This window comes from Anoplopoma fimbria, chromosome 6 (genome assembly GCF_027596085.1).
Source record: "Anoplopoma fimbria isolate UVic2021 breed Golden Eagle Sablefish chromosome 6, Afim_UVic_2022, whole genome shotgun sequence".
Taxonomy (NCBI): Eukaryota; Metazoa; Chordata; class Actinopteri; order Perciformes; family Anoplopomatidae; genus Anoplopoma; species Anoplopoma fimbria.
Window position 1 is genome coordinate 7,174,825 of NC_072454.1, and position 23,586 is coordinate 7,198,410.

At 39.7% G+C, this 23,586-nt stretch overlaps 2 protein-coding genes across 2 annotated transcripts; both read right to left on the minus strand.

Annotated features, from left to right (window-relative positions):
• Window positions 1-653: 653 nt before the first annotated feature.
• LOC129092282 (cytochrome P450 3A27-like) lies at window positions 654-11,584 on the minus strand. Its single transcript, XM_054600176.1, has 13 exons — window positions 11,452-11,584; window positions 11,208-11,301; window positions 10,909-10,961; window positions 10,244-10,343; window positions 8,999-9,112; window positions 7,926-8,011; window positions 4,104-4,246; window positions 3,870-3,994; window positions 3,623-3,707; window positions 2,967-3,127; window positions 2,636-2,862; window positions 1,837-1,999; window positions 654-1,729 (listed from the first exon to the last, which is right to left on the minus strand). Exons 1-13 carry the CDS (start codon window positions 11,520-11,522, stop codon window positions 1,655-1,657), a joined length of 1,497 nt encoding a protein of 498 aa, XP_054456151.1. The 5' UTR covers window positions 11,523-11,584; the 3' UTR covers window positions 654-1,654.
• Window positions 11,585-14,544: 2,960 nt separating this feature from the next.
• LOC129091966 (cytochrome P450 3A27-like) lies at window positions 14,545-23,029 on the minus strand. Its single transcript, XM_054599678.1, has 13 exons — window positions 22,926-23,029; window positions 22,681-22,774; window positions 22,382-22,434; window positions 21,715-21,814; window positions 20,597-20,710; window positions 19,524-19,609; window positions 18,988-19,130; window positions 18,754-18,878; window positions 18,507-18,591; window positions 17,851-18,011; window positions 17,520-17,746; window positions 16,712-16,874; window positions 14,545-16,604 (listed from the first exon to the last, which is right to left on the minus strand). Exons 1-13 carry the CDS (start codon window positions 22,994-22,996, stop codon window positions 16,530-16,532), a joined length of 1,497 nt encoding a protein of 498 aa, XP_054455653.1. The 5' UTR covers window positions 22,997-23,029; the 3' UTR covers window positions 14,545-16,529.
• Window positions 23,030-23,586: the final 557 nt, after the last annotated feature.

Genomic DNA, 23,586 nt, shown 5'->3' on the forward strand with positions numbered 1-23,586 from the left:
TTACAATGAAATGTTTGAAATGTAAAATGATTTAAAGGTAAAAGTTGGTAGCTGTTTTAAAGTGAAAAGTGTTTCAAGGTAAATGTTTCACAGTTAAATGTTTTGAAGCTAAATTATTACAGTGAACATTTTTGAAACGTAAATGTTTTGCAGTGAAAAGTTTAAAAAAGGGAAAAGTTTTAAGATAAATGTTTTACAGAAATTTTACGGTAGAAAAGTAGTAAATATAATAGTTAAAAATATATATTTCCATTTCTGTATAAAAGAGCAGCGCACAACTTTTAAGACTGGTCTATTCTTTACACAATAAAATGCCCCCATTGGTGGGAGGAGGGAGCTAAGAGGTGGAAAACAAAACTGAGAGTACAACAACAAGGTGATTGTAGTGGCTTTCCAAACATTATTCATGTGAAGTTGACCAGCTTGACTCTGTTAAAGCTGAGTCAGCCACTAGGGGGAATAATAAAACTAAACACATCAGTGAAGTGTGTTGCTGTCAATGACTAGCAGCTTCTTATCTGGTTGTGTTATTAGTTTATAAAGCTCAAATGGTTAAATGTGTGAATAGATAGACCCATGCATCAAAATCCTCTACCGTGACACATTGAAAAGAAAGAAATAAAGGCTAAATAAATGCAAAATGAGATGAAATGAACAGTGCTTGGACAAATTTATTGTATATTATAGAACCTGCCCCTTAAAAAAGTACTCTCAGGAATAAGTATTACTTGCAATTAAGTCTTGAAGGAATTAGGCAGGAAAAAGACAGTTAAGGTGAGCCATTTTCATGTAAATACATGTCCTGAAAAGATTTAGATTTAGTGGCATTTAGTGGTGAGGTTGCAGATTACAAGAGACAACATACCCTTCTGACTTCACACAGCTTGTTTGTAAAAAAAGGTTTCGTTCTATGCATGTGTAAACATAGCGGCAGTGGATGAGAGACTGCAGACAGAGCCGATTGAATTAGGTTTCCCTTTTGTTTACATGTTCGTGCTTGTTGAACAGATGTATTGATAGTACTGGCTTCTTACCCACAAATGTTTAACGAGCGAAATTGTCATCAACTCGAGGAATCTTCACTTCATCTGGTTCACTTCAGAGTCTCCACCCCGACCTATCTGTTCTGTATGCCGACCTAGTTCCATGTTTTTGTACTTGTGTGTGTGGGAACTTGCATGAGCACAGTCCCGACACAGAGAGCTGAGGAGATGATCGCTGCAGCGTGATAATAAATTACACCAAAACATTAAAAAGTACTAATAACAAGCAGCAGTAGCATTGAGGCTAAACAATACTTTGCTGTAGAAGCCTTTTGCAGTGCAACACGGCGGACTCCATGGAAGAGGATCCGCTCCCTATGTAGATATAAAGGGCTTTTTCTTAGCTAACAATAAACATAACGATTCTTAGTTTCAGTTCATTATAATAAAAACAGTAATGAATATTATATTCCATAAATGCCAATTAATCTCCCTACATGTTACACACTTCCTTTAAATGCATACAAATTTGATAAACAACATTGCAAGAAAAATCTGATGTTCTAGGTGCATTAAAAAAATAATGTCAATATTATCAAAACTTTCATTCTTATCCTTTCAGCAGTTAAGCAATTCAGAAGCAAGGTTTATTCAGAGAAGCTGCCTTTTAACTACTGTTGTCTGGGAACAAACGTGAGTTTTATTGGCTGTTTCGGCTGTAACATCCAGTTAAACTCCAACGGAATCTAAAGGGAGAAATAAATGTAAGAATAAGGGACACGCCAATGGAGTAGCATGACAGTCTGAATGCACATGAATTTGAGAGTTGCTGTGCATGGAGTGTTGATCTTACCACGGTGTCTTTGCATGTTTCCACGGTGTAACTCTGCAGGAGACGGACAAGAACCGTCTTCATGGTGAGGACAGCGTAGCGCATCCCAACGCAGTTACGAGGACCGAGCCCGAACGGCAAGTACGCGTACGGGTTCACCTCTTCCCCACTGTCTTTACTGAACCTGCACAGATGGGGCACAAAGATACTCGTTGGATCATAGAGTTACCGCTGAGAGAGCAGAGCTATGCATGCCTACACAGTATTATTTAATGTACCATCTTAAGTAAAAAAAAACCTGCAAAACTGCAATTTGCACTGATATCTGAAAAATAATGATTATACTCACCAGTACAGTGGTCCTGTCTTATTAACACTGAAAATTGGATAGTAATAACTCCTTTTCATCACTGAATTTATATGACAACAGACTTGTTGCATGTCGTCTACTTGTTCTACTGTTGCACTACATTTCAAAATTCACCATTAACCCGTTATGTTGCATGTGGCCACTACTTCCATGCTATCAGCTGCTGCTTCCAAAAGTCAAGAATGAACTTTCACTCCCAACTATAAAGCCAACATGGACGAGAAGTGGCCAGTAAAAAATGAAAATTTGAACATTGACAATTTCATAACAACTGTGTAACTCCATCTTCGGGAGAAGATTGTGTGATTTGATCATCTGCTGCAGAAAAGCTAGTGCTTGGACCTTGTGGTAGAATGGTTTTGTCAGAAGTTACATATTCTCCACAGAGAAGCTTTTCTGTCATATATTCATTAATGAAAATAATTAAAGCTTAGTACAGTGTATGTTTACCTCTCGGGTCTGAAAAGCTCAGGTGAGCTCCAAAAACGTGGGTCCTTGTGTAATAAGTGAATTGGAACGGTAACCAGGGTTCCTTCGGGGATGGTGAGGCCGTGGATCTGGACAGTTTTTTTGCATATCCTCTCAAGCCGAGGTGCAGTGGGAATCAAACGCTGTGACTCCAAAATAACATGGTCCAAGTACTGCAGACCGACCACATCCTCGTATCCCAATGGAGCCTACCGGGCAAAAGATAAACAGGTGAGGATTAGAAAAATATACGATGTCAGCTATTGAAATGTTCACTACATATGACAACGAATCACATGCAAAATAACAATACATCTCTCTGTAGGTTGGCATCGATTTCTTCCTGCAACGTCCGCATCGCTTCAGGGTTGGTGGCGAGATTGTAAAGGATGTACGTGAGAGTGACACTGGTGGTCTCATAGCCCCCAAAGATGAAGATGAAAGCCTGCGAAAGGATCTCGTGCTCGGTCAAACCTACAACAAAATAAACCAAAATGTTCAGCAAAAGAAACTACTTTCACAAGCGGAGACTTTGACATTCATCTTCACATGAAACACGTACAGTGCATTTACTCATAAGCTAAAAGACATGTTTTACATTTTAAAAAAAATAATATTCAAAGCTACGGTTATTATTGTTGTTTATTGATCATTTTTAAAGGAGTTTGAAAGATAGTTTAGATGTAAAAAATTAACAAACATTTAATTGGCCAACATCAAAACAATCAGGATCACTTGATCATTTGTTTTCTTGACTAATCAATAGTCGTTTATTCTATAGAAAGTCAGAATGTTTTGTATAAAATGCCTGTGAAAAGAATATTAAAATAAATGGTCTTATTCTCCTGAGCCGAAAGTCCTGATAAGTGTGCAAAAACATTCAAATGTGAATTATGGAGAGAGTTGATGAATTTTAAGAGCAGAGTGTTACCTCAACCTTCATGAATTACTGCTGTGGTGCAAACATACCTTTACTTGGCTGATCTTGTTCACTCTTGATGTCTGTTTCTGGTATCTCGTTCTGGATCATCACCTGCAGGAAGTCTGCCCGACTCTGGATAAGCACAGAGAACATTCAACATTCGACACAAATTGGAGAGCGGTATCAATCGTCTTATTTAAGTCTCATAAACAAATAAGAGCATTTCCCAAAATGTCGAGATATTTCTTTAATTCTCTGCAACATATTTGCACTTAGAACAGATGAAATGCTTACAGATTCATCTGCCCCATGCTGCTCTTTAAATCTCTTGATGATGTTGTAGAAATAATCCACACTGACTCTGGACATTAGTTCAATTTTCAGGAGATTAAACAGTCGGGCGGTGAAGGGAAATACCACTGAAAGGAGACAAAAGTGTTGTTTACCAAAATGTTCATACTCGTGATTCCAAGTTACTGATGCAATTAAATTATCTCTATCTATATCAGAGGTGAAGGGAGCACATACTTAGTACAAAGAAAGGCCACATTCTGAAGTTAAGGACCTTCTTGATATGAACAACAATCGGGTCATCTGGATTGTTTATGGAGTTTGCCTCAACACCGAAGGATGCACTGGTCACAACGTCTAAACTATAAGGGGCCACGAATCTAGGCAGAAAAAAGAGAGGTGGTTTCTTTGAGGAATAAACATGGATTAAATGCTACCATTTAAATGTATTTTATAACAATATAATAGAGATACCCCTTCTTAGTCGATGAGTTGACTAGTCTGTCATTTTGGTCTTAGTCGACTACAATTTCTTTAATCGATTTGATATCTCCTCCAATGAATCGCCACCTTATCGTGGTGGAGGGGTTTGTGTGCCCCAGTGATCCTGAGAGCTGTGTTGTCGGGGGCAATAGCCCCTGGTAGGGTCTCCCAAGGCAAAGTGGTCTCGGGGGAGGGGTCAGACTAAGAGCGATTCACCAAACCTCAATGAATCGGACGATGCAAGGTTGTGGCACCTCGCCCGGAATAGGGAAACCGGGGCACCCTCCTGGAGCCAGACCTGGTAGGGGAGCTCGCCGGCGAGCGTCTGGTGGCCGGGCCTTGGCACATGGGGCCCGGCCGGGCCCAGCCCGAAAAAGCTACATCGTGCCGCCACCCTGTGGGCCCACCACCCGCAGGGATAGGCATTGGGGTCGGGTGCAATGTGAGCTGGGCGGCAGGCTGGGGCGGAAACCTGGGCGTGCTGACCCCCGGCATCACAGACTAGCTCTAGGGACGTGGAATGTCACCTCTCTGGCGGGGAAGGAACCGGAGCTGGTGCGGGAGGTGGAACGCTACCAGCTAGATATAGTTGGGCTCACCTCCATGCATAGCACCGGTTCTGGAACCAAACTCCTGGAGAGAGGCTGGACTTTTTCCTTTTCCGGAGTTGCCCAGGGTGAGAGGTGCCGGGCGGGTGTGGGGATACTCACAAGCCCCCGGCTGAGCGCCGCTGTTCTGGAGTTCTCCCCGGAGAACGAGAGGGTCGCCTCTCTGCGACTGGGAATCGCAGGAGGAAAGTCTCTGACTGTTGTTTGTGCCTATGCACCAAACGGCAGTTCGGAGTACGCGGCCTTCTTGGAGTCCTTGGGTGGTGTTCTGGAAAGGGCGCCGACTGGGGACTCCATAGTTCTTCTGGGAGACTTCAACGCTCACGTGGGTAACGACGGAGAAACCTGGAGGGGTGTGATTGGGAGGAACGGCCTGCCCGATCTGAACCCGAGTGGTGCTTTGTTGTTGGACTTCTGTGCTAGTCATGGACTGTCCATAACAAACACCATGTTTGAGCGTAGGGAGGTTCATAAGTGTACTTGGTACCAGAACACCCTAGGCCAAAGGTCTATGATCGACTTTGTAGTTGTGTCATCAGACCTGCGGCCGTATGTCTTGGACACTCGGGTGAAGAGAGGAGCAGAGCTGTCAACTGATCACCACCTGGTGGTGAGTTGGATCAGGTGGCGGGGGAGGCTGCCGGACAGACCCGGTAAACCCAAACGTGTAGTGAGGGTGAACTGGGAACGTCTGGCTGAGGATCCTGTCCGCAAGGTCTTCAACTCCCACCTCCGGAACAATTTCTCGTGCATCCCGGGGGAGGCTGGGGACATGGAATCCGAGTGGGCCATGTTCAAATCCTCCATTGTGGAAGCTGCTGCTAGGAGTTGTGGTCGGAAGGCGATCGGTGCCTGTCGTGGCGGCAATCCAAGAACCCGCTGGTGCCGAGGGGTCTCCTGAATCAGCAGGCAGGTACCGGTTGGCCAGAAGGGCTGCAGCTGCGGTGGTTGCTGAGGCAAAAACCCGGGTGTGGGAGGAGTTTGGCGAGGCCATGGAGAAGGACTTTCGAATGCCCTCAAGGAAGTTCTGGCAAACCGTGAGACGACTCAGAAAGGGGAAACAGGGCTTTTCTCAGGCTGTGCTCAGCAGGGGGGGAGAACTGCAGACCCGGACTGGGGATATTGTCGAGCGGTGGAAAGAACACTTTGAGGAACTCCTGAACCCGACCAACACGTCCTCTGTGGAAGAGGCAGAGTCTGAAGACTCAGGGGAAGTCTCGTCCATATGCCTGGCGGAGGTCGTTGAGGTAGTTAAAAAGCTCTTCAGCGGCAAAGCGCCAGGAGTGGATGAGATTCGACCGGAGATGCTAAAGGCTCTGGACATTGTTGGGCTGTCTTGGTTGACACGTCTCTTCACTGTCGCGTGGAAGTCGGGTACAGTGCCTGTGGAGTGGCAGACCGGGGTGGTGGTTCCCATTTTCAAAAGGGGGACCGGAGAGTGTGCTCCAATTATAGGGGTATCACACTGCTCAGCCTCCCGGGAAAGTTTACTCCAGGGTGCTGGAAAGGAGGCTCCGTCCGATTGTCGAACCTCAGATTCAGGAGGAGCAATGCGGATTCCGTCCTGGACGTGGAACAGCGGACCAACTCTTTACCCTTGCAGGTCTGTTGGAGGGTGCATGGGAGTTTGCTCATCCAGTCTACATGTGTTTTGTGGACTTGGAGAAGGCCTTCGACCGTGTCCCTCGGGGAGTCCTGTGGGGGTACTGCGGGAATATGGGGTACCTGGTTCGTTACTACGAGCCATTCGGTCCTTGTATGACCAAAGTGAGAGCTGTGTCCGGATACTCGGCACAAAGTCGAGCTTGTTCCCAGTGCGTGTTGGCCTCCGCCAGGGCTGCCCATTGTCACCAATCCTGTTTGTGATTTTCATGGACAGGATTTCAAGGCGCAGCCGGGGGAGGAGAGTTTCCGGTTTGGGGACCTCAGAATCGCATCCCTGCTTTTTGCAGATGATGTGGTTCTGTTGGCTTCTTCAGAACGTGACCTTCAGCACGCACTGGGGCGGTTCACAGCCGAGTGTGAAGCGGTCGGGATGAGAGTCAGTACCTCCAAGTCTGAGGCCATGGTTCTCTTCCGGAAAACGGTGGATTGCACCCTCTGGGTTGGGAGTGAGTCACTGCCCCAAGCGAGGGAGTTCAAGTATCTCGGGATCTTATTCACGAGTGAGGGTAAAATGGAGCGGGAGATGGACAGGCGGTTCGGTGCAGCGTCAGCAGTGATGCGGGCGTTGTACCGGACCGTTTTGGTGAAGAAGGAGCTGAGCCGAAAGGCAAAGCTCTCGATTTACCAGTCCATCTACGTTCCAACCCTCACCTATGGTCATGAGCTTTGGGTAGTGACCGAAAGAATGAGATCGCGAATACAAGCGGCCGAAATGAGCTTCCTTCGTAGGGTGGCTGGGCTCAGCCTTAGAGATAGGGTGAGGAGCTCAGACATCCGGAGGGAGCTCGGAGTAGAGCCGCTGCTCCTTCGCGTCGAAAGGGGCCAGCTGAGGTGGCTCGGGCATCTGATCAGGATGCCTCCTGGACGCCTCCCTTTAGAGGTTTTCCAGGCACGTCCAACTGGTAAGAGGCCCCGGGGTAGACCCAGAACACGCTGGAGAGATTATATATCTCGTCTGGCCTGGGAACGCCTCGGGGTTCCCCAGGAGGAGCTGGAAAGTGTTGCTGGGGAGAAGGACGTCTGGAGGACCCTCCTTAGCTTGCTGCCACCGCGACCCGGTCCCGGATAAGCGGAAGGAGATGGATGGATGGATGGATGGATTTGATATCTTTTATGCTTTTTTGTGAATTTGTGAACACATCTCTGATAAACACAAGATTTAAAGTGAATCTTTTCTGAAGAAACTCAGTTGTACTGATCTCTGACAAATTGTATGAGTGTTAGTCAACTAAGAACCACTCTGGGTTTGATGACAGCCCTACAGTGTAATGATATGCCAGCATAAAGCAGATTAACAACATACAGTTTGACATCGATGGGTCCATCCAAATGTGTTTGTCCAAGTTTTTCAGTGAGTCGGTCTGCATAGCGTGCAACGATGGGAAAAACCTTAAAATAAAGAAAAGAAAAGTTGTTTAATGTTTATAATGTGCGTGTTCGTATCCATCATTGATGCCAACTTCTTTCAGTGGGTCTATATGGTAAATCTGTAGACACACAATTTTAGATATAAACTATCTGCACTAGCCTTGTTCCCACTCTTTTATAGTGATCATTTTCCTGTACTTTTTCAGGACAAGAAACGTGAGACTATGGCTGTAACGTCTCTATGATATCATCTCTGCATGCTTGGAAATTAAAGATAGATTTAGAGTTTCTGCCACTTAGGTTGTAACCTGCATGTGCTACCATGTGACGTGACTTGTGGATGTGTTTACAGCATTTCCACAACATCACAGCCAGGTGGCATCCTCGGGTCTGAAAAGTGAAGCCAATCCGAAAGTGCCTTAAACTTGCATTCTCTCTACTGGCCATCAGGGGCGACTCCTCTGTTTGCAAAAAGAAGTCAGATTGTATAAGAGTCTATGAGTAAGTGACCCTACTTCTCCTTTTATTTATTACCTCAGTAAACATTGTAAACATAAGTTTATGATTTCAATCGCTAGTTTCAACTCTCCTTCAATACAGCATTGTGTTCAATTGCAAAATGATGATCCCTTTTAGATCAAAATAGACAATAAAGCACGGTATGCTTTAGGGTGTGGCTACCTTGTGATTGACAGGTTGCTACAAGAGCCATATACTGCGTTTCTACCACTGCATCTGCAATTCAAATGTGGTCACTTACGTTCACTAGTTGCAAAAAAACAAAAATGTGATGGCCAAAATGCCAAACTCAAGGCTCCAAAACCGTAATCCACAAAGAACACAAGTTATTCCAGGATATTTGACATTGTCTCTTACTTTTCAAGTGTTTTGCATGACATGTAGATTTTATCAACTATTTTCCAGCTTTTCAAGTTCACGTGGGACCCCTGACTCGGTCAAAGGCTGCAGATTGCAGAAGTGGTGAGTGAGCTTGGAGATGAAACCAACCTGTTTCAGTCTTCCACTGGTGAAGCATGGTGATAAAGTGCTCCGAATTCTTTTCCACCTCTCATCTTTAACTGTTGTAATTGCATCAGCCATAGGTCCTGCCACTGGATTATCCTGTGAACATGTCAACAGTTACACTGAATGCTTAGATTCTTGTACAGAAGACTTACTCCGACAATTCTCCTTCTTATTTTGTCTGCCCCAGTAATGTAACTTCCTGTATCGGCGCTGAATCATCATACTGTACAGAAATTAAGCTTTTAATATTTGTAGGTAATCCAAAAGGATTACATGTACCTGAACATAAAAAATGACACTGTTTCAATCCTGATACGAAATGCCTTGAAGAATGTTGTTAGAGTTGTGTTTTTTTTCCCAGTTGCATAAGAAGTTGTGTGTGCGGCCTGGTGTAATCCTCGAGCATAAATCTCTGACTCTCAGGATATTACAACAAATCCAAACTTCCTCCTGCCTTTACATTACATTACATTACATTACATTACAGTCATTTAGCAGACGCTTTTATCCAAAGCAACTTACAGGAAGTGTATTCAACATAGGTATTCAAGAGAACTACTAGTCACCAGAAGTCATAAGTGCATCTCCTTTCTTAAACAAGCATCTTAAAGCATAAACCAGAGCAAAAGTATAGTGCAGAGGCAAATTACTACGAAAACAATAATTGCAACAGGCTAGTACGAATACAATAAGTGCAACAGACTACTATGAATAGGATAAGTGCAGTAAACGAATACGAATACAATAAGTGCAACAAACTAATACGAATGCAATAAGTGCTACGAGGAAGGCTCAGGGTAGTACTTCTTGAAGAGGTGAGTTTTCAGCCTGCGCCGAAAGATGGGCATACTTAGCAGCCTTTCCTTCCCTTATGGTTCAGCAAAATAAGTTTGAGCTTTAAACTTGCCTGATTAGGTGAATATAATACGATTTTCCAAACCATGTCGGTCTAAGGACCATATTCTATTCCATTATAAGTATCTTTCTTTTATTTATTTTTTCCTGTTATTCTTGCGTCATCGCAGAAAGAAATATGTTGCTCAATACGCCCACCTTTCCTTCAGAGTTCTACAAGGAACTTCCCAATGTTGTGTAATTTGATAAATAGCAATCCCAAGGATTTGAATTATTGAAAACTGACTCCCAATGTTACTATGTCACTGAACATGATATGCTGAATTTCCATGTTCTCTGGTGTACAATAATGCAATGAGATGAGTCTCTTACCCTGCGGTTGGTAAACACAGCGTAGCACTCCTTCACCATCACAGTCTTAACAATCTCAGGGTCTGCCACCATTAAAACTGGGATTCGTGCATCAAACAGCCTGCAAAATATATATGTAAATTAAAAATTAACATTATATAAAGCATCCATGTGAGCTATAAGGCAGAATTAAATATATGATGATGGAAATGTTAGCCAATTCCTACAAGGTAAGAAATGTATTTATATTTCTCTGGCAAGTTTTCCTTTCACAATAAACTTCCTCAAGAACTGTGCTAGTACTTATCTTTATTATGGCATTTTCCACGACTGTCATCTACTTTGTTCACTAGTTGAAAGATTAAGTTCCTGTTTTTTATGACGGATTAAAACTTTACATTATATTTATATTTTACATTGACATGCTTTGAAAAAGATTAATCTAGTTGTTCCCAACATTTTTTGGCTTGTGATCCTTTATTAAAAAAAGCACCATATGCTTGGGCCCCCTTCAAGTGTTTCCATTAAGTGATCATCATCTAATTACCCTTTGATTTGTTGTAGTAGGGGGAACATCTACTTGGTTGTATTGGTCATTTTACTTTAATATTTAAGTAAAGGATATGAGTACTTATTATACAACTGACGTCACCTGTAGGAGGAGGAAAGATGAAACAACAACTCACCCCCAGACGTCCCCGTACTTGGCTTGGCATTCTCGGTCAAGAGCAACTAATCCCTACAAGGAATTTCATAAAAAAGTGTTAGAGGATTCAAGACAAAAAGCTTTCAACAGGTACACGAATTAAGTGTATAGGTAAGTCAAGCAATCAGTGTCTGGCAGGATAGTGGGACTGCTTAGTTATTTTTGAGCATAAAATAAATAAATAAATAAAATGCACACATAATAAGAACATTATACACATCCTGAGTTTTAAATACCATCTTCTTAAAGGTTTGTGTTTGTTCATGTGTGTGCCATTACCTTTTTAAAGCCTAGAAGTGTCCCAACAAACGGCAGTGGTCTTGGTCCCTGTATTCCCATTTTTTTGAAAAACCTATATGGCCAAATTCCATATCTATATTGTTTGAAAAGACAGAAGTTATAGTTGTTTCAGGGAAAAAAAGGATCAATAATGCAACAGATTAACGAGAAATCGTTGTTGTAAAACACAAATCAAACATTGCAACTTTGTTACTCCTCTGACAGTTATATAAACTATACTCACAGCAACACAAGGGTGATAAAAAGAACCAGCAAAGTCCAGGTAGTGGCTGAAAACAAGTTAAAGAGAAACATTGTGACTTGTTTGCAGAGGGAGAGCTGCACGCAGACTACATAGAAAATGAAGAAAGACGCAGTGAAGCAAGAGGACTTAAATGTCTGCAGGTGGGAGGAGCACAGGACTACAGAACCAGGAAGAAAGAAGTGCTTACATAACCACAACACATAAAAGACTGCAAAGAGCGTCATACAGCTCAGTTTGCTTTATTAACATAAATAAAACTTTATTAGAAGAATAAACTCGGAGCTCAATATATTGCAATATGTCCTCCTTGTATTGTTAAGACACTATGTATTGTGCAATACATTACATTGTGCAATAATAGTTAAAATAGTTTTTTCTGTCTGTAAATATAATATTTCAGTTATTGTTGATTTTCTACTGTTTTGTATTGCTTATTTATAATACTTGGTTTTTTTTTATTTTCATTTTTTTATTTTTATCTTGTCTTTCTTCTACTGTGTCTCTTGTGTGCACTTTACTCTTTGCTGCTGTAAGCCTGCAAATGTCCCCGCTGCGGGACTAATAAAGGATTATCTTATTTTATCTCTTATCTTATTTTATTTTAGCCTGCTCCTTAAAAGAGAATCGTTAAAAGCATTTCCTTTTCTCCAGATAAGCTGCAAGGATTTATTGCGCAACAACAACAAAAAACACGTTCGCACATGTTTGAGCTTTCTCCCGCACCGTAGATAACCCGGAAGTGCAATCCATTAAGTCACATGTGAGCAAAAGAAGCTAACTCTCACATCGCTGTAAGTCTTGTTTAAATGATCTGATTGGCGGCGTTTCTCTCTGTTGTCGTCGGGAGGTGAACACTATCTATCATAAGTAGAAGGCGAGGTAAGAAACAAAGAGTGTGGCTTATAAATACACGTGTGTTAGGAGGGTTTAGTGATGCCCTTGGTCTGCAGGGTGAGCCTTCAGCTACACACATAACAGTGTCAGGAACAATAACCCTGATCAATAACCCTGCAGCACGTGTTATTATAGTATAGTTATTAAATATATATGTTTATAGTATTAATACTTTAAGTTGCAACATGGGTTGCTGAATGCTTTACAGTAATTAAATTAATTGCAAATAAATCATAATTTGACACAAATGAAAACACACGAGCTCTGTCCCTGTGATTAATTAGGGTTAATAATTGATTGAACAGTTTGAATGGAACATAATAGTGTCAGGAACAATCCCTGATCAATAACCCTGCAGCACGTGTTATTATAGTATTATTATTATTATTATTATATGTTTAATTAAGTTTTAATACAGTGTTTTAAGTTGTAACATAAGTTTTAATACAGTGTTTTAAGTTGTAACATGTGTTGCTGAATGCTTTACACTAATCAAATTAATTGCAAATAAATCATAATTTTAATAGAAGAATAAACTCGGAGCTCAATATATTGCAATATGTCCTCCTTGTATTGTTAAGACACTATGTATTGTGCAATACATTACACTGTGCAATAATAGTTAAAATAGTTTTTTCTGTCTGTAAATATAATATTTCAGTTATTGTTGATTTTCTACTGTTTTGTATTGCTTATTTATAATACTTGGTTTTTTTTTTTTTATTTTCATTTTTTTATTTTTATCTTGTCTTTCTTCTACTGTGTCTCTTGTGTGCACTTTACTCTTTGCTGCTGTAAGCCTGCAAATGACTAATAAAGGATTATTTTATATTATCTCTTATCTTATTTTATTTTAGCCTGCTCCTTAAAAGAGAAATTACCTTGTAAACTGGCTACTTGTTAAAAAAATCGGACTGTAAACATTGAGCAGCACACGGAAAAGAAAGTCTTGCAGTCAGAATGACAATAAATGATCCTTGAATCCCTTCCGTCCTTGTAGTATTTAATGTGTACTTAAACATGAAGGAGATTGTTAATATCGGAGGAAAATTAGTGATGTACATTTTCAAAATTCCTAAATTCCTAATAATATATAAACAGATTAGATTGTGAGAAATTGTAAGTGGTGCTAAATTGGTGAATTCCATGAGCAGAAGCCCATTTTGCCTCCATAAAGAAAAGCAAAAAGGTGATTATTACCATCAATACCATAAACTGCAGTAAGAGATTGTTTCTTCTGCTCAATATGAAACCTGTTAGGACGTGTCAGGTCTAATACCTGAGTGTGTGTGTGTGTGTGTGTGTAGTGTATAGTATAGTGTGTGTGTGTGTGTGTGTTTGTGTGTGTAATGTGTATGTGTCAGCAGCAGACTGGGTGGTACCAGCCTATTATGAGCATGCTGGCAGTCAAAACATTTGAGTGCTCCTGTTTAGTACCTCTGTATGCAATAGGAGTGACCGTGTGTGTGTTATTGTACTTCTATCTTTGTAAGGACCAATTTGAGGTGTAGCCTTTGAAAATTTTGGAAAGTGGATTTAGGGTGAACATTAGAGAATCAGGTTCAGATTAAGCAGTTGTGGAAGGAGTAGTATTGTATTAACTAATGTACTTTACTAGACTATATCTTTTATCTGCTACTTTATACTTCATATCCACGACATTTCAGAAAGAAATACTGTTCTTTTTACTGCACTACATTTAGTTGAAAGCTTTCGTTACTTTGCAGATTCTGATTAGTACTAATAAATTATGATTATTTGTATGTATTAAACTACCAAGCAGTATATAAAGTAATTCAATGAGCTCAATTATCACCTGCAGCATTAAAGTGATGAACACATAAATAAATAAACATTTATAATCCAATAAAATGATATAATAGTATAATGAGTACTTTACTTTGGTAAGTGAGTAGGATACATGTAGTCTATTGTATCTCTGTCCCAACTAAACAAAAAAATAAATTAACTATATTCCAAAATAACATAAAATTTGGTGAAGATGCTAAGGTAATATGTTGAGGTCCTGTTCATACCAGGTAGTGGAAGAGAAAAATGTTGTTGGCAGTCACGATTACTGCTTCAGCCATCAAACTCTACAACACTCTAAACCTACAATACCAACTAAAAAGGAAACATTCATAACATTCAACATCACAAAAAACAACACACTGAAATTGAGCTAGTTTTAATATGCGGTTAGAAAGTTTAGTCGAGTGGTTCCCAACCTAGGGGTCAGGCCCCTCCAAAGGGTCACCAGATAAATCTGAAGGGTCATGAGATGATTGATGACAAGACACTAAGTTCTGATACAAAACAATCTGTTATCAGTTTCTGGACTTTTCCAAAGTCTTTGAATGTTCATTTGAACATTTATTTAAATGAAACCATGTGAGAAGTTTAGAGGAGAAATGTATCTTTGGTGGAACTGACAACTCAATGACATCTGAAATGAGACAACTAGATAAAATGTGTTGTAACTAGTAGTAACTAAAGCTGTCTAGTGAAGTCAAAAAGTACAATATTTCTGTCTGAGATACAGTGGAATAGAAATTGCATAAAATTTAAACAGTCTAAGTACAAGTATCTCAAAATTGTACGTACTGGAGTACTTTGTTACTTGGTGCCACTACTGGCTCCCATCATCTCAGATATGTAAACTTGGTGAGTATAATGTTATCATTACTGACAGGAAGGACGAACTGGATCTCCAACATAAGTTGTCATAAACCAGAATTATAACTACACGTGTGCAATATTGTATTTGGTGGAAATAGATCTATTCATCAGCTGATTATTTTCTTGATTTATCGTTGATAAAAATGATTGAAAAATGTCCATTACAGAGACGTCCAAGGTGATGTTGTCCGATTCCGTTTGTCTGACCAACCATTCAAATACAAAACATATTCAGTTTACTGTGATATAGTCTGAAAAATCCACCTCGCTACGTGAAATAACAACAACCTCCGAACTGGCTACCTACGCACTGAAAATAGCAAATTGACAAAGATTTGGATCGTACAATAAGGCAAGCCTGTGTGGTTCTTTCGGTGAATGGTTAAAGATGCAAATAATATGTTTAGAAGACTTTCATTCCTTTTTAAGACACATCTGTTGTCAGTCACAGTGGATTTGCCACATCTTTTAACCCAGGCAGAAACGTGCGCCAGTGAGATTGACTTGACCAATGTACCGACAGACTCAATTCAAAGTAGATGTTTGTGCCAATTTGAATAAGTTCGGTCAAGGTGTTGCTGAGATATTGCGTTCACGAGTGTGTTTTCATGTAAATACATGTCCTGAAAAGATTTAGATTTAGTGGCATTTAGTGGTGAGGTTGCAGATTACAAGAGACAACATACCCTTCTGACTTCACACAGCTTGTTTGTAAAAAAAAGGTTTCGTTCTATGCATGTGTAAACATAGCGGCAGTGGATGAGAGACTGCAGACAGAGCCGATTGAATTAGGTTTCCCTTTTGTTTACATGTTCGTGCTTGTTGAACAGATGTATTGATAGTACTGGCTTCTTACCCACAAATGTTTAACGAGCGAAATTGTCATCAACTCGAGGAATCTTCACTTCATCTGGTTCACTTCAGAGTCTCCACCCCGACCTATCTGTTCTGTATGCCGACCTAGTTCCATGTTTTTGTACTTGTGTGTATTTGTGTGTGTGGGAACTTGCATGAGCACAGTCCTGACACAGAGAGCTGAGGAGATGATCGCTGCAGCGTGATAATAAATTACACCAAAACATTAAAAAGTACTAATAACAAGCAGCAGTAGCATTGAGGCTAAACAATACTTTGCTGTAGAAGCCTTGCAGTGCAACACGGCGGACTCCATGGAAGAGGATCCGCTCCCTATGTAGATATAAAGGGCTTTTTCTTAGCTAACAATAAACATAACGATTCTTAGTTTCAGTTCATTATAATAAAAACAGTAATGAATATTATATTCCATAAATGCCAATTAATCTCCCTACATGTTACACACTTCCTTTAAATGCATACAAATTTGATAAACAACATTGCAAGAAAAATCTGATGTTCTAGGTGCATTAAAAAAATAATGTCAATATTATCAAAACTTTCATTCTTATCCTTTCAGCAGTTAAGCAATTCAGAAGCAAGGTTTATTCAGAGAAGCTGCCTTTTAACTACTGTTGTCTGGGAACAAACGTGAGTTTTATTGGCTGTTTCGGCTGTAACATCCAGTTAAACTCCAACGGAATCTAAAGGGAGAAATAAATGTAAGAATAAGGGACACGCCAACGGAGTAGCATGACAGTCTGAATGCACATGAATTTGAGAGTTGCTGTGCATGGAGTGTTGATCTTACCACGGTGTCTTTGCATGTTTCCACGGTGTAACTCTGCAGGAGACGGACAAGAACCGTCTTCATGGTGAGGACAGCGTAGCGCATCCCAACGCAGTTACGAGGACCGAGCCCGAACGGCAAGTACGCGTACAGGTTCACCTCTTCCCCACTGTCTTTACTGAACCTGCACAGATGGGGCACAAAGATACTCGTTGGATCATAGAGTTACCGCTGAGAGAGCAGAGCTATGCATGCCTACACAGTATTATTTAATGTACCATCTTAAGTAAAAAAAAAAACTGCAATTTGCACTGATATCTGAAAAATAATGATTATACTGCAATAGCCATCCAGTCACCAGTACAGTGGTCCTGTCTTATTAACACTGAAAATTGGATAATAATAACTCCTTTTCATCACTGAATTTATATGACAACAGACTTGTTGCATGTCGTCTACTTGTTCTACTGTTGCACTACATTTCAAAATTCACCATTAACCCGTTATGTTGCATGTGGCCACTACTTACATGCTATCAGCTGCTGCTTCCAAAAGTCAAGAATGAACTTTCACTCCCAACTATAAAGCCAACATGGACGAGAAGTGGCCAGTAAAAAATGGAAATTTGAACATTGACAATTTCATAACAACTGTGTAACTCCATCTTCGGAAGAAGATTGTGTGATTTGATCATCTGCTGCAGAAAAGCTAGTGCTTGGACCTTGTGGTAGAATGGTTTTGTCAGAAGTTACATATTCTCCACAGAGAAGCTTTTCTGTCATATATTCATTAATGAAAATAATTAAAGCTTAGTACAGTGTATGTTTACCTCTCGGGTCTGAAAAGCTCAGGTGAGCTCCAAAAACGTGGGTCCTTGTGTAATAAGTGAATTGGAACGGTAACCAGGGTTCCTTCGGGGATGGTGAGGCCGTGGATCTGGACAGTTTTTTTGCATATCCTCTCAAGCCGAGGTGCAGTGGGAATCAAACGCTGTGACTCCAAAATAACATGGTCCAGGTACTGCAGACCGACCACATCCTCGTATCCCAATGGAGCCTACCGGGCAAAAGATAAACAGGTGAGGATTAGAAAAATATACGATGTCAGCTATTGAAATGTTCACTACATATGACAACAAATCACATGCAAAATAACAATACATCTCTCTGTAGGTTGGCATCGATTTCTTCCTGCAACGTCCGCATCGCTTCAGGGTTGGTGGCGAGATGGTAAAGGATGTACGTGAGAGTGACACTGGTGGTCTCATAGCCCGCAAAGATGAAGATGATAGCCTGCGAAAGGATCTCGTGCTCGGTCAAACCTACAACAAAATAAACCAAAATGTTCAGCAAAAGAAACTACTTTCACAAGCGGAGACTTTGACATTCATCTTCACATGAAACACGTACAGTGCATTTACTCATAAGCTAAAAGACATGTTTTACATTTTAAAAAAAATAATATTCAAAGCTACTGTTATTATTGTTGTTTATTGATCATTTTAAAAGGAGTTTGAAAGATAGTTTAGATGTAAAAAATTAACAAACATTTAATTGGCCAACATCAAAACAATCAGGATCACTTGATCATTTGTTTTCTTGACTAATCAATAGTCGTTTATTCTATAAAAAGTCAGAATGTTTTGTATGAAATGCCTGTGAAAAGAATATTAAAATAAATGGTCTTATTCTCCTGAGCCGAAAGTCCTGATAAGTGTGCAAAAACATTCAAATGTGAATTATGGAGAGAGTTGATGAATTTTAAGAGCAGAGTGTTACCTCAACCTTCATGAATTACTGCTGTGGTGCAAACATACCTTTACTTGGCTGATCTTGTTCACTCTTGATGTCTGTTTCTGGTATCTCGTTCTGGATCATCACCTGCAGGAAGTCTGCCCGAATCTGGATAAGCACAGAGAACATTCAACATTCGACACAAATTGGAGAGCGGTATCAATCGTCTTATTTAAGTCTCATAAACAAATAAGAGCATTTCCCAAAATGTCGAGATATTTCTTTAATTCTCTGCAACATATTTGCACTTAGAACAGATGAAATGCTTACAGATTCATCTGCCCCATGCTGCTCTTTAAATATCTTGATGATGTTGTAGAAATAATCCACACTGACTCTGGATATTAGTTCAATTTTCAGGAGATTAAACAGTCGGGCGGTGAAGGGAAATACCACTGAAAGGAGACAAAAGTGTTGTTTACCAAAATGTTCATACTCGTGATTCCAAGTTACTGATGCAATTAAATTATCTCTATCTATATCAGAGGTGAAGGGAGCACATACTTAGTAGAAAGAAAAGCCACATTCTGAAATTAAGGACCTTCTTGACCTGAACAACAAACGGGTCATCTGGATTGTTTATGGAGTTTGCCTCAACACCGAAGGATGCACTGGTCACAACGTCTAAACTATAAGGGCCCACGAATCTAGGCAGAAAAAAGAGAGGTGGTTTCTTTGAGGAATAAACATGGATTAAATGCTACCATTTAAATGTATTTTATAACAATATAATAGAGATACCCCTTCTTAGTCGATGAGTTGACTAGTCTGTCATTTTGGTCTTAGTTGACTACAATTTCTTTAATCGATTTGATATCTTTTATGCTTTTTTGTGAATTTGTGAACACATCTCTGATAAACACAAGATTTAAAGTGAATCTTTTCTGAAGAAACTCAGTTGTACTGATCTCTCGATTAAATAAACAAATATAGATTAGTTGACTAATTGTATGAGTGTTAGTCAACTAAGAACCACTCTGGGTTTGATGACAGCCCTACAGTGTAATGATATGCCAGCATAAAGCAGATTAACAACATACAGTTTGACATCGATGGGTCCATCCAAATGTGTTTGTCCAAGTTTTTCAGTGAGTTGGTCTGCATAGCGTGCAACGATGGGAAAAGCCTTAAAATAAAGAAAAGAAAAGTTGTTTAATGTTTATAATGTACGTGTGCGTATCCATCATTGATGCCAACTTCTTTCAGTGGGTCTATATGGTAAATCTGTAGACACACAATTTTAGATATAAACTATCTGCACTAGCCATGTTCCCACTCTTTTATAGTGATCATTTTCCTGTACTTTTTCAGGACAAGAAACGTGAGACTATGGCTGTAACGTCTCTATGATATCATCTCTGCATGCTTGGAAATTAAAGATAGATTTAGAGTTTCTGCCACTTAGGTTGTAACCTGCATGTGCTACCATGTGACCTGACTTGTGGATGTGTTTACAGCATTTCCACAACATCACAGCCAGGTCGCATCCTCGGGTCTGAAAAGTGAAGCCAATCCGAAAGTGCCTTAAACTTGCATTCTCTCTACTGGCCATCAGGGGCGACTCCTCTGTTTGCAAAAAGAAGTCAGATTGTATAAGAGTCTATGAGTAAGTGACCCTACTTCTCCTTTTATTTATTACCTCAGTAAACATTGTAAACATAAGTTTATGATTTCAATCGCTAGTTTCAACTCTCCTTCAATACAGCATTGTGTTCAATTGCAAAATGATGATCCCTTTTAGATCAAAATAGACAATAAAGCACGGTATGCTTTAGGGTGTGGCTACCTTGTGATTGACAGGTTGCTACAAGAGCCATATACTGCGTTTCTACCACTGCATCTGCAATTCAAATGTGGTCACTTACGTTCACTAGTTGCAAAAAAACAAAAATGTGATGGCCAAAATGCCAAACTCAAGGCTCCAAAACCGTAATCCACAAAGAACACAAGTTATTCCAGGATATTTGACATTGTCTCTTACTTTTCAAGTGTTTTGCATGACATGTAGATTTTATCAACTATTTTCCAGCTTTTCAAGTTCACGTGGGACCCCTGACTCGGTCAAAGGCTGCAGATTGCAGAAGTGGTGAGTGAGCTTGGAGATGAAACCAACCTGTTTCAGTCTTCCACTGGTGAAGCATGGTGATAAAGTGCTCCGAATTCTTTTCCACCTCTCATCTTTAACTGTTGTAATTGCATCAGCCATAGGTCCTGCCACTGGATTATCCTGTGAACATGTCAACAGTTACACTGAATGTTTAGATTCTTGTACAGAAGACTTACTCCGACAATTCTCCTTCTTATTTTGTCTGCCCCAGTAATGTAACTTCCTGTATCGGCGCTGAATCATCATACTGTACAGAAATTAAGCTTTTAATATTTGTAGGTAATCCAAAAGGATTACATGTACCTGAACATAAAAAATGACACTGTTTCAATCCTGATACGAAATGCCTTGAAGAATGTTGTTAGAGTTGTGGTTTTTTTCCAGTTGCATAAGAAGTTGTGTGTGCGGCCTGGTGTAATCCTCGAGCATAAATCTCTGACTCTCTATTACAATATATTATAATATATTATATTATATATTACAACAAATCCAAACTTCCTCCTGCCTTTACATTACATTACATAACATTACAGTCATTTAGCAGACGCTTTTATACTTACAATAAGTGTATTCAACATAGGTATTCAAGAGAACTACTAGTCACCAGAAGTCATAAGTGCATCTCCTTTCTTAAACAAGCATCTTAAAGCATAAACCAGAGCAAAAGTATAGTGCAGAAACAAATTACTACGAAAACAATAATTGCAACAGACTAATATGAATACAATAAGTGCAACAAACTACTATGAATAGGATAAGTGCAGTAAACGAATACGAATACAATAAGTGCAACAAACTAATACGAATGCAATAAGTGCTACGAGGAAGGCTCAGGGTAGTACTTCTTGAAGAGGTGAGTTTTCAGCCTGCGCCGAAAGATGGGCATACTTAGCAGCCTTTCCTTCCCTTATGGTTCAGCAAGAAAGAAATATGTTGCTCAATACGCCCACCTTTCCTTCAGAGTTCTACAAGGAACTTCCCAATGTTGTGTAATTTGATGAATAGCAATCCCAAGGATTTGAATTATTGAAAACTGACTCCCAATGTTACTATGTCACTGAACATGATATGCTGAATTTCCATGTTCTCTGGTGTACAATAATGCAATGAGATGAGTCTCTTACCCTGCGGTTGGTAAACACAGAGTAGCACTCCTTCACCATCACAGTCTTAACAATCTCAGGGTCTGCCACCATTAAAACTGGGGTTCGTGCATCAAACATCCTGCAAAATATATATGTAAATTAAAAATTAACATTATATAAAGCATCCATGTGAGCTATAAGGCAGAATTAAATATATGATGATGGAAATGTTAGCCAATTCCTACAAGGTAAGAAATATATTTATATTTCTCTGACAAGTTTTCCTTTCACAATAAACTTCCTCAAGAACTGTGCTAGTACTTATCTTTATTATGGCATTTTCCACGACTGTCATCTACTTTGTTCACTAGTTGAAAGATTAAAGTTCCTGTTTTTTATGACGGATTAAAACTTTACATTATATTTATATTTTACATTGACATGCTTTGAAAAAGATTAATCTAGTTGTTCCCAACATTTTTTGGCTTGTGATCCTTTATTAAAAAAAGCACCATATGCTTGGGCCCCCTTCAAGTGTTTCCATTAAACGAGTGATCATCTAATTACCCTTTGATTTGTTGTAGTAGGGGGAACATCTACTTGGTTGTATTGGTTATTTTACTTTAATATTTAAGTAAAGGATATGAGTACTTATTATACAACTGACGTCACCTGTAGGAGGAGGAAAGATGAAACAACAACTCACCCCCAGACGTCCCCGTACTTGGCTTGGCATTCTCGGTCAACAGCAGCTAATCCCTACAAGGAATTTCATAAAAAAGTGTTAGAGGATTCAAGACAAAAAGCTTTCAACAGGTACACGAATTAAGTGTATAGGTAAGTCAAGCAACCAGTGTCTGGCAGGATAGTGGGACTGCTTAGTTATTTTTGAGCATAAAATAAATAAATAAATAAAATGCACACATAATAAGAACATTATACACATCCTGAGTTTTAAATACCATCTTCTTAAAGGTTTGTGTTTGTTCATGTGTGTGCCATTACCTTTTTAAAGCCTAGAAGTGTCCCAACAAACGGCAGTGGTCTTGGTCCCTGTATTCCCAATTTTTTGAAAAACCTATATGGCCAAATTCCATATCTATATTGTTTGAAAAGACAGAAGTTATAGTTGTTTCAGGGGAAAAAAAGGATCAATAATGCAACAGATTAACGAGAAATCGTTGTTGTAAAACACAAATCAAACATTGCAACTTTGTTACTCCTCTGACAGTTATATAAACTATACTCACAGCAACACAAGGGTGATAAAAAGAACCAGCAAAGTCCAGGTAGTGGCTGAAAACAAGTTAAAGAGAAACATTGTGACTTGTTTGCAGAGGGAGAGCTGCACGCAGACTACATAGAAAATGAAAATGAAGTGAAGAAAGAGGACTTAAATGTCTGCAGGTGGGAGGAGCACAGGACTACAGAACCAGGAAGAAAGAAGTGCTTACATAACCACAACACATAAAAGACTGCAAAGAGCGTCATACAGCTCAGTTTGCTTTATTAACATAAATAAAACTTTATTAGAAGAATAAACTCGGAGCTCAATATATTGCAATATGTCCTCCTTGTATTGTTAAGACACTATGTATTGTGCAATAATAGTTAAAATGGTTTTTTCTGTCTGTAAATATAATATTTCAGTTATTGTTGATTTTCTACTGTTTTGTATTGCTTATTTATAATACTTGTTTTTTTTAAATTTTATTTTCATTTTTTTATTTTTATCTTGTCTTTCTTCTACTGTGTCTCTTGTGTGCACTTTACTCTTTGCTGCTGTAAGCCTGCAAATGACTAATAAAGGATTATCTTGTTTTATCTCTTATCTTATTTTATTTTAGCCTGCTCCTTAAAAGAGAATCGTTAAAAGCATTTCCTTTTCTCCAGATAAGCTGCAAGGATTTA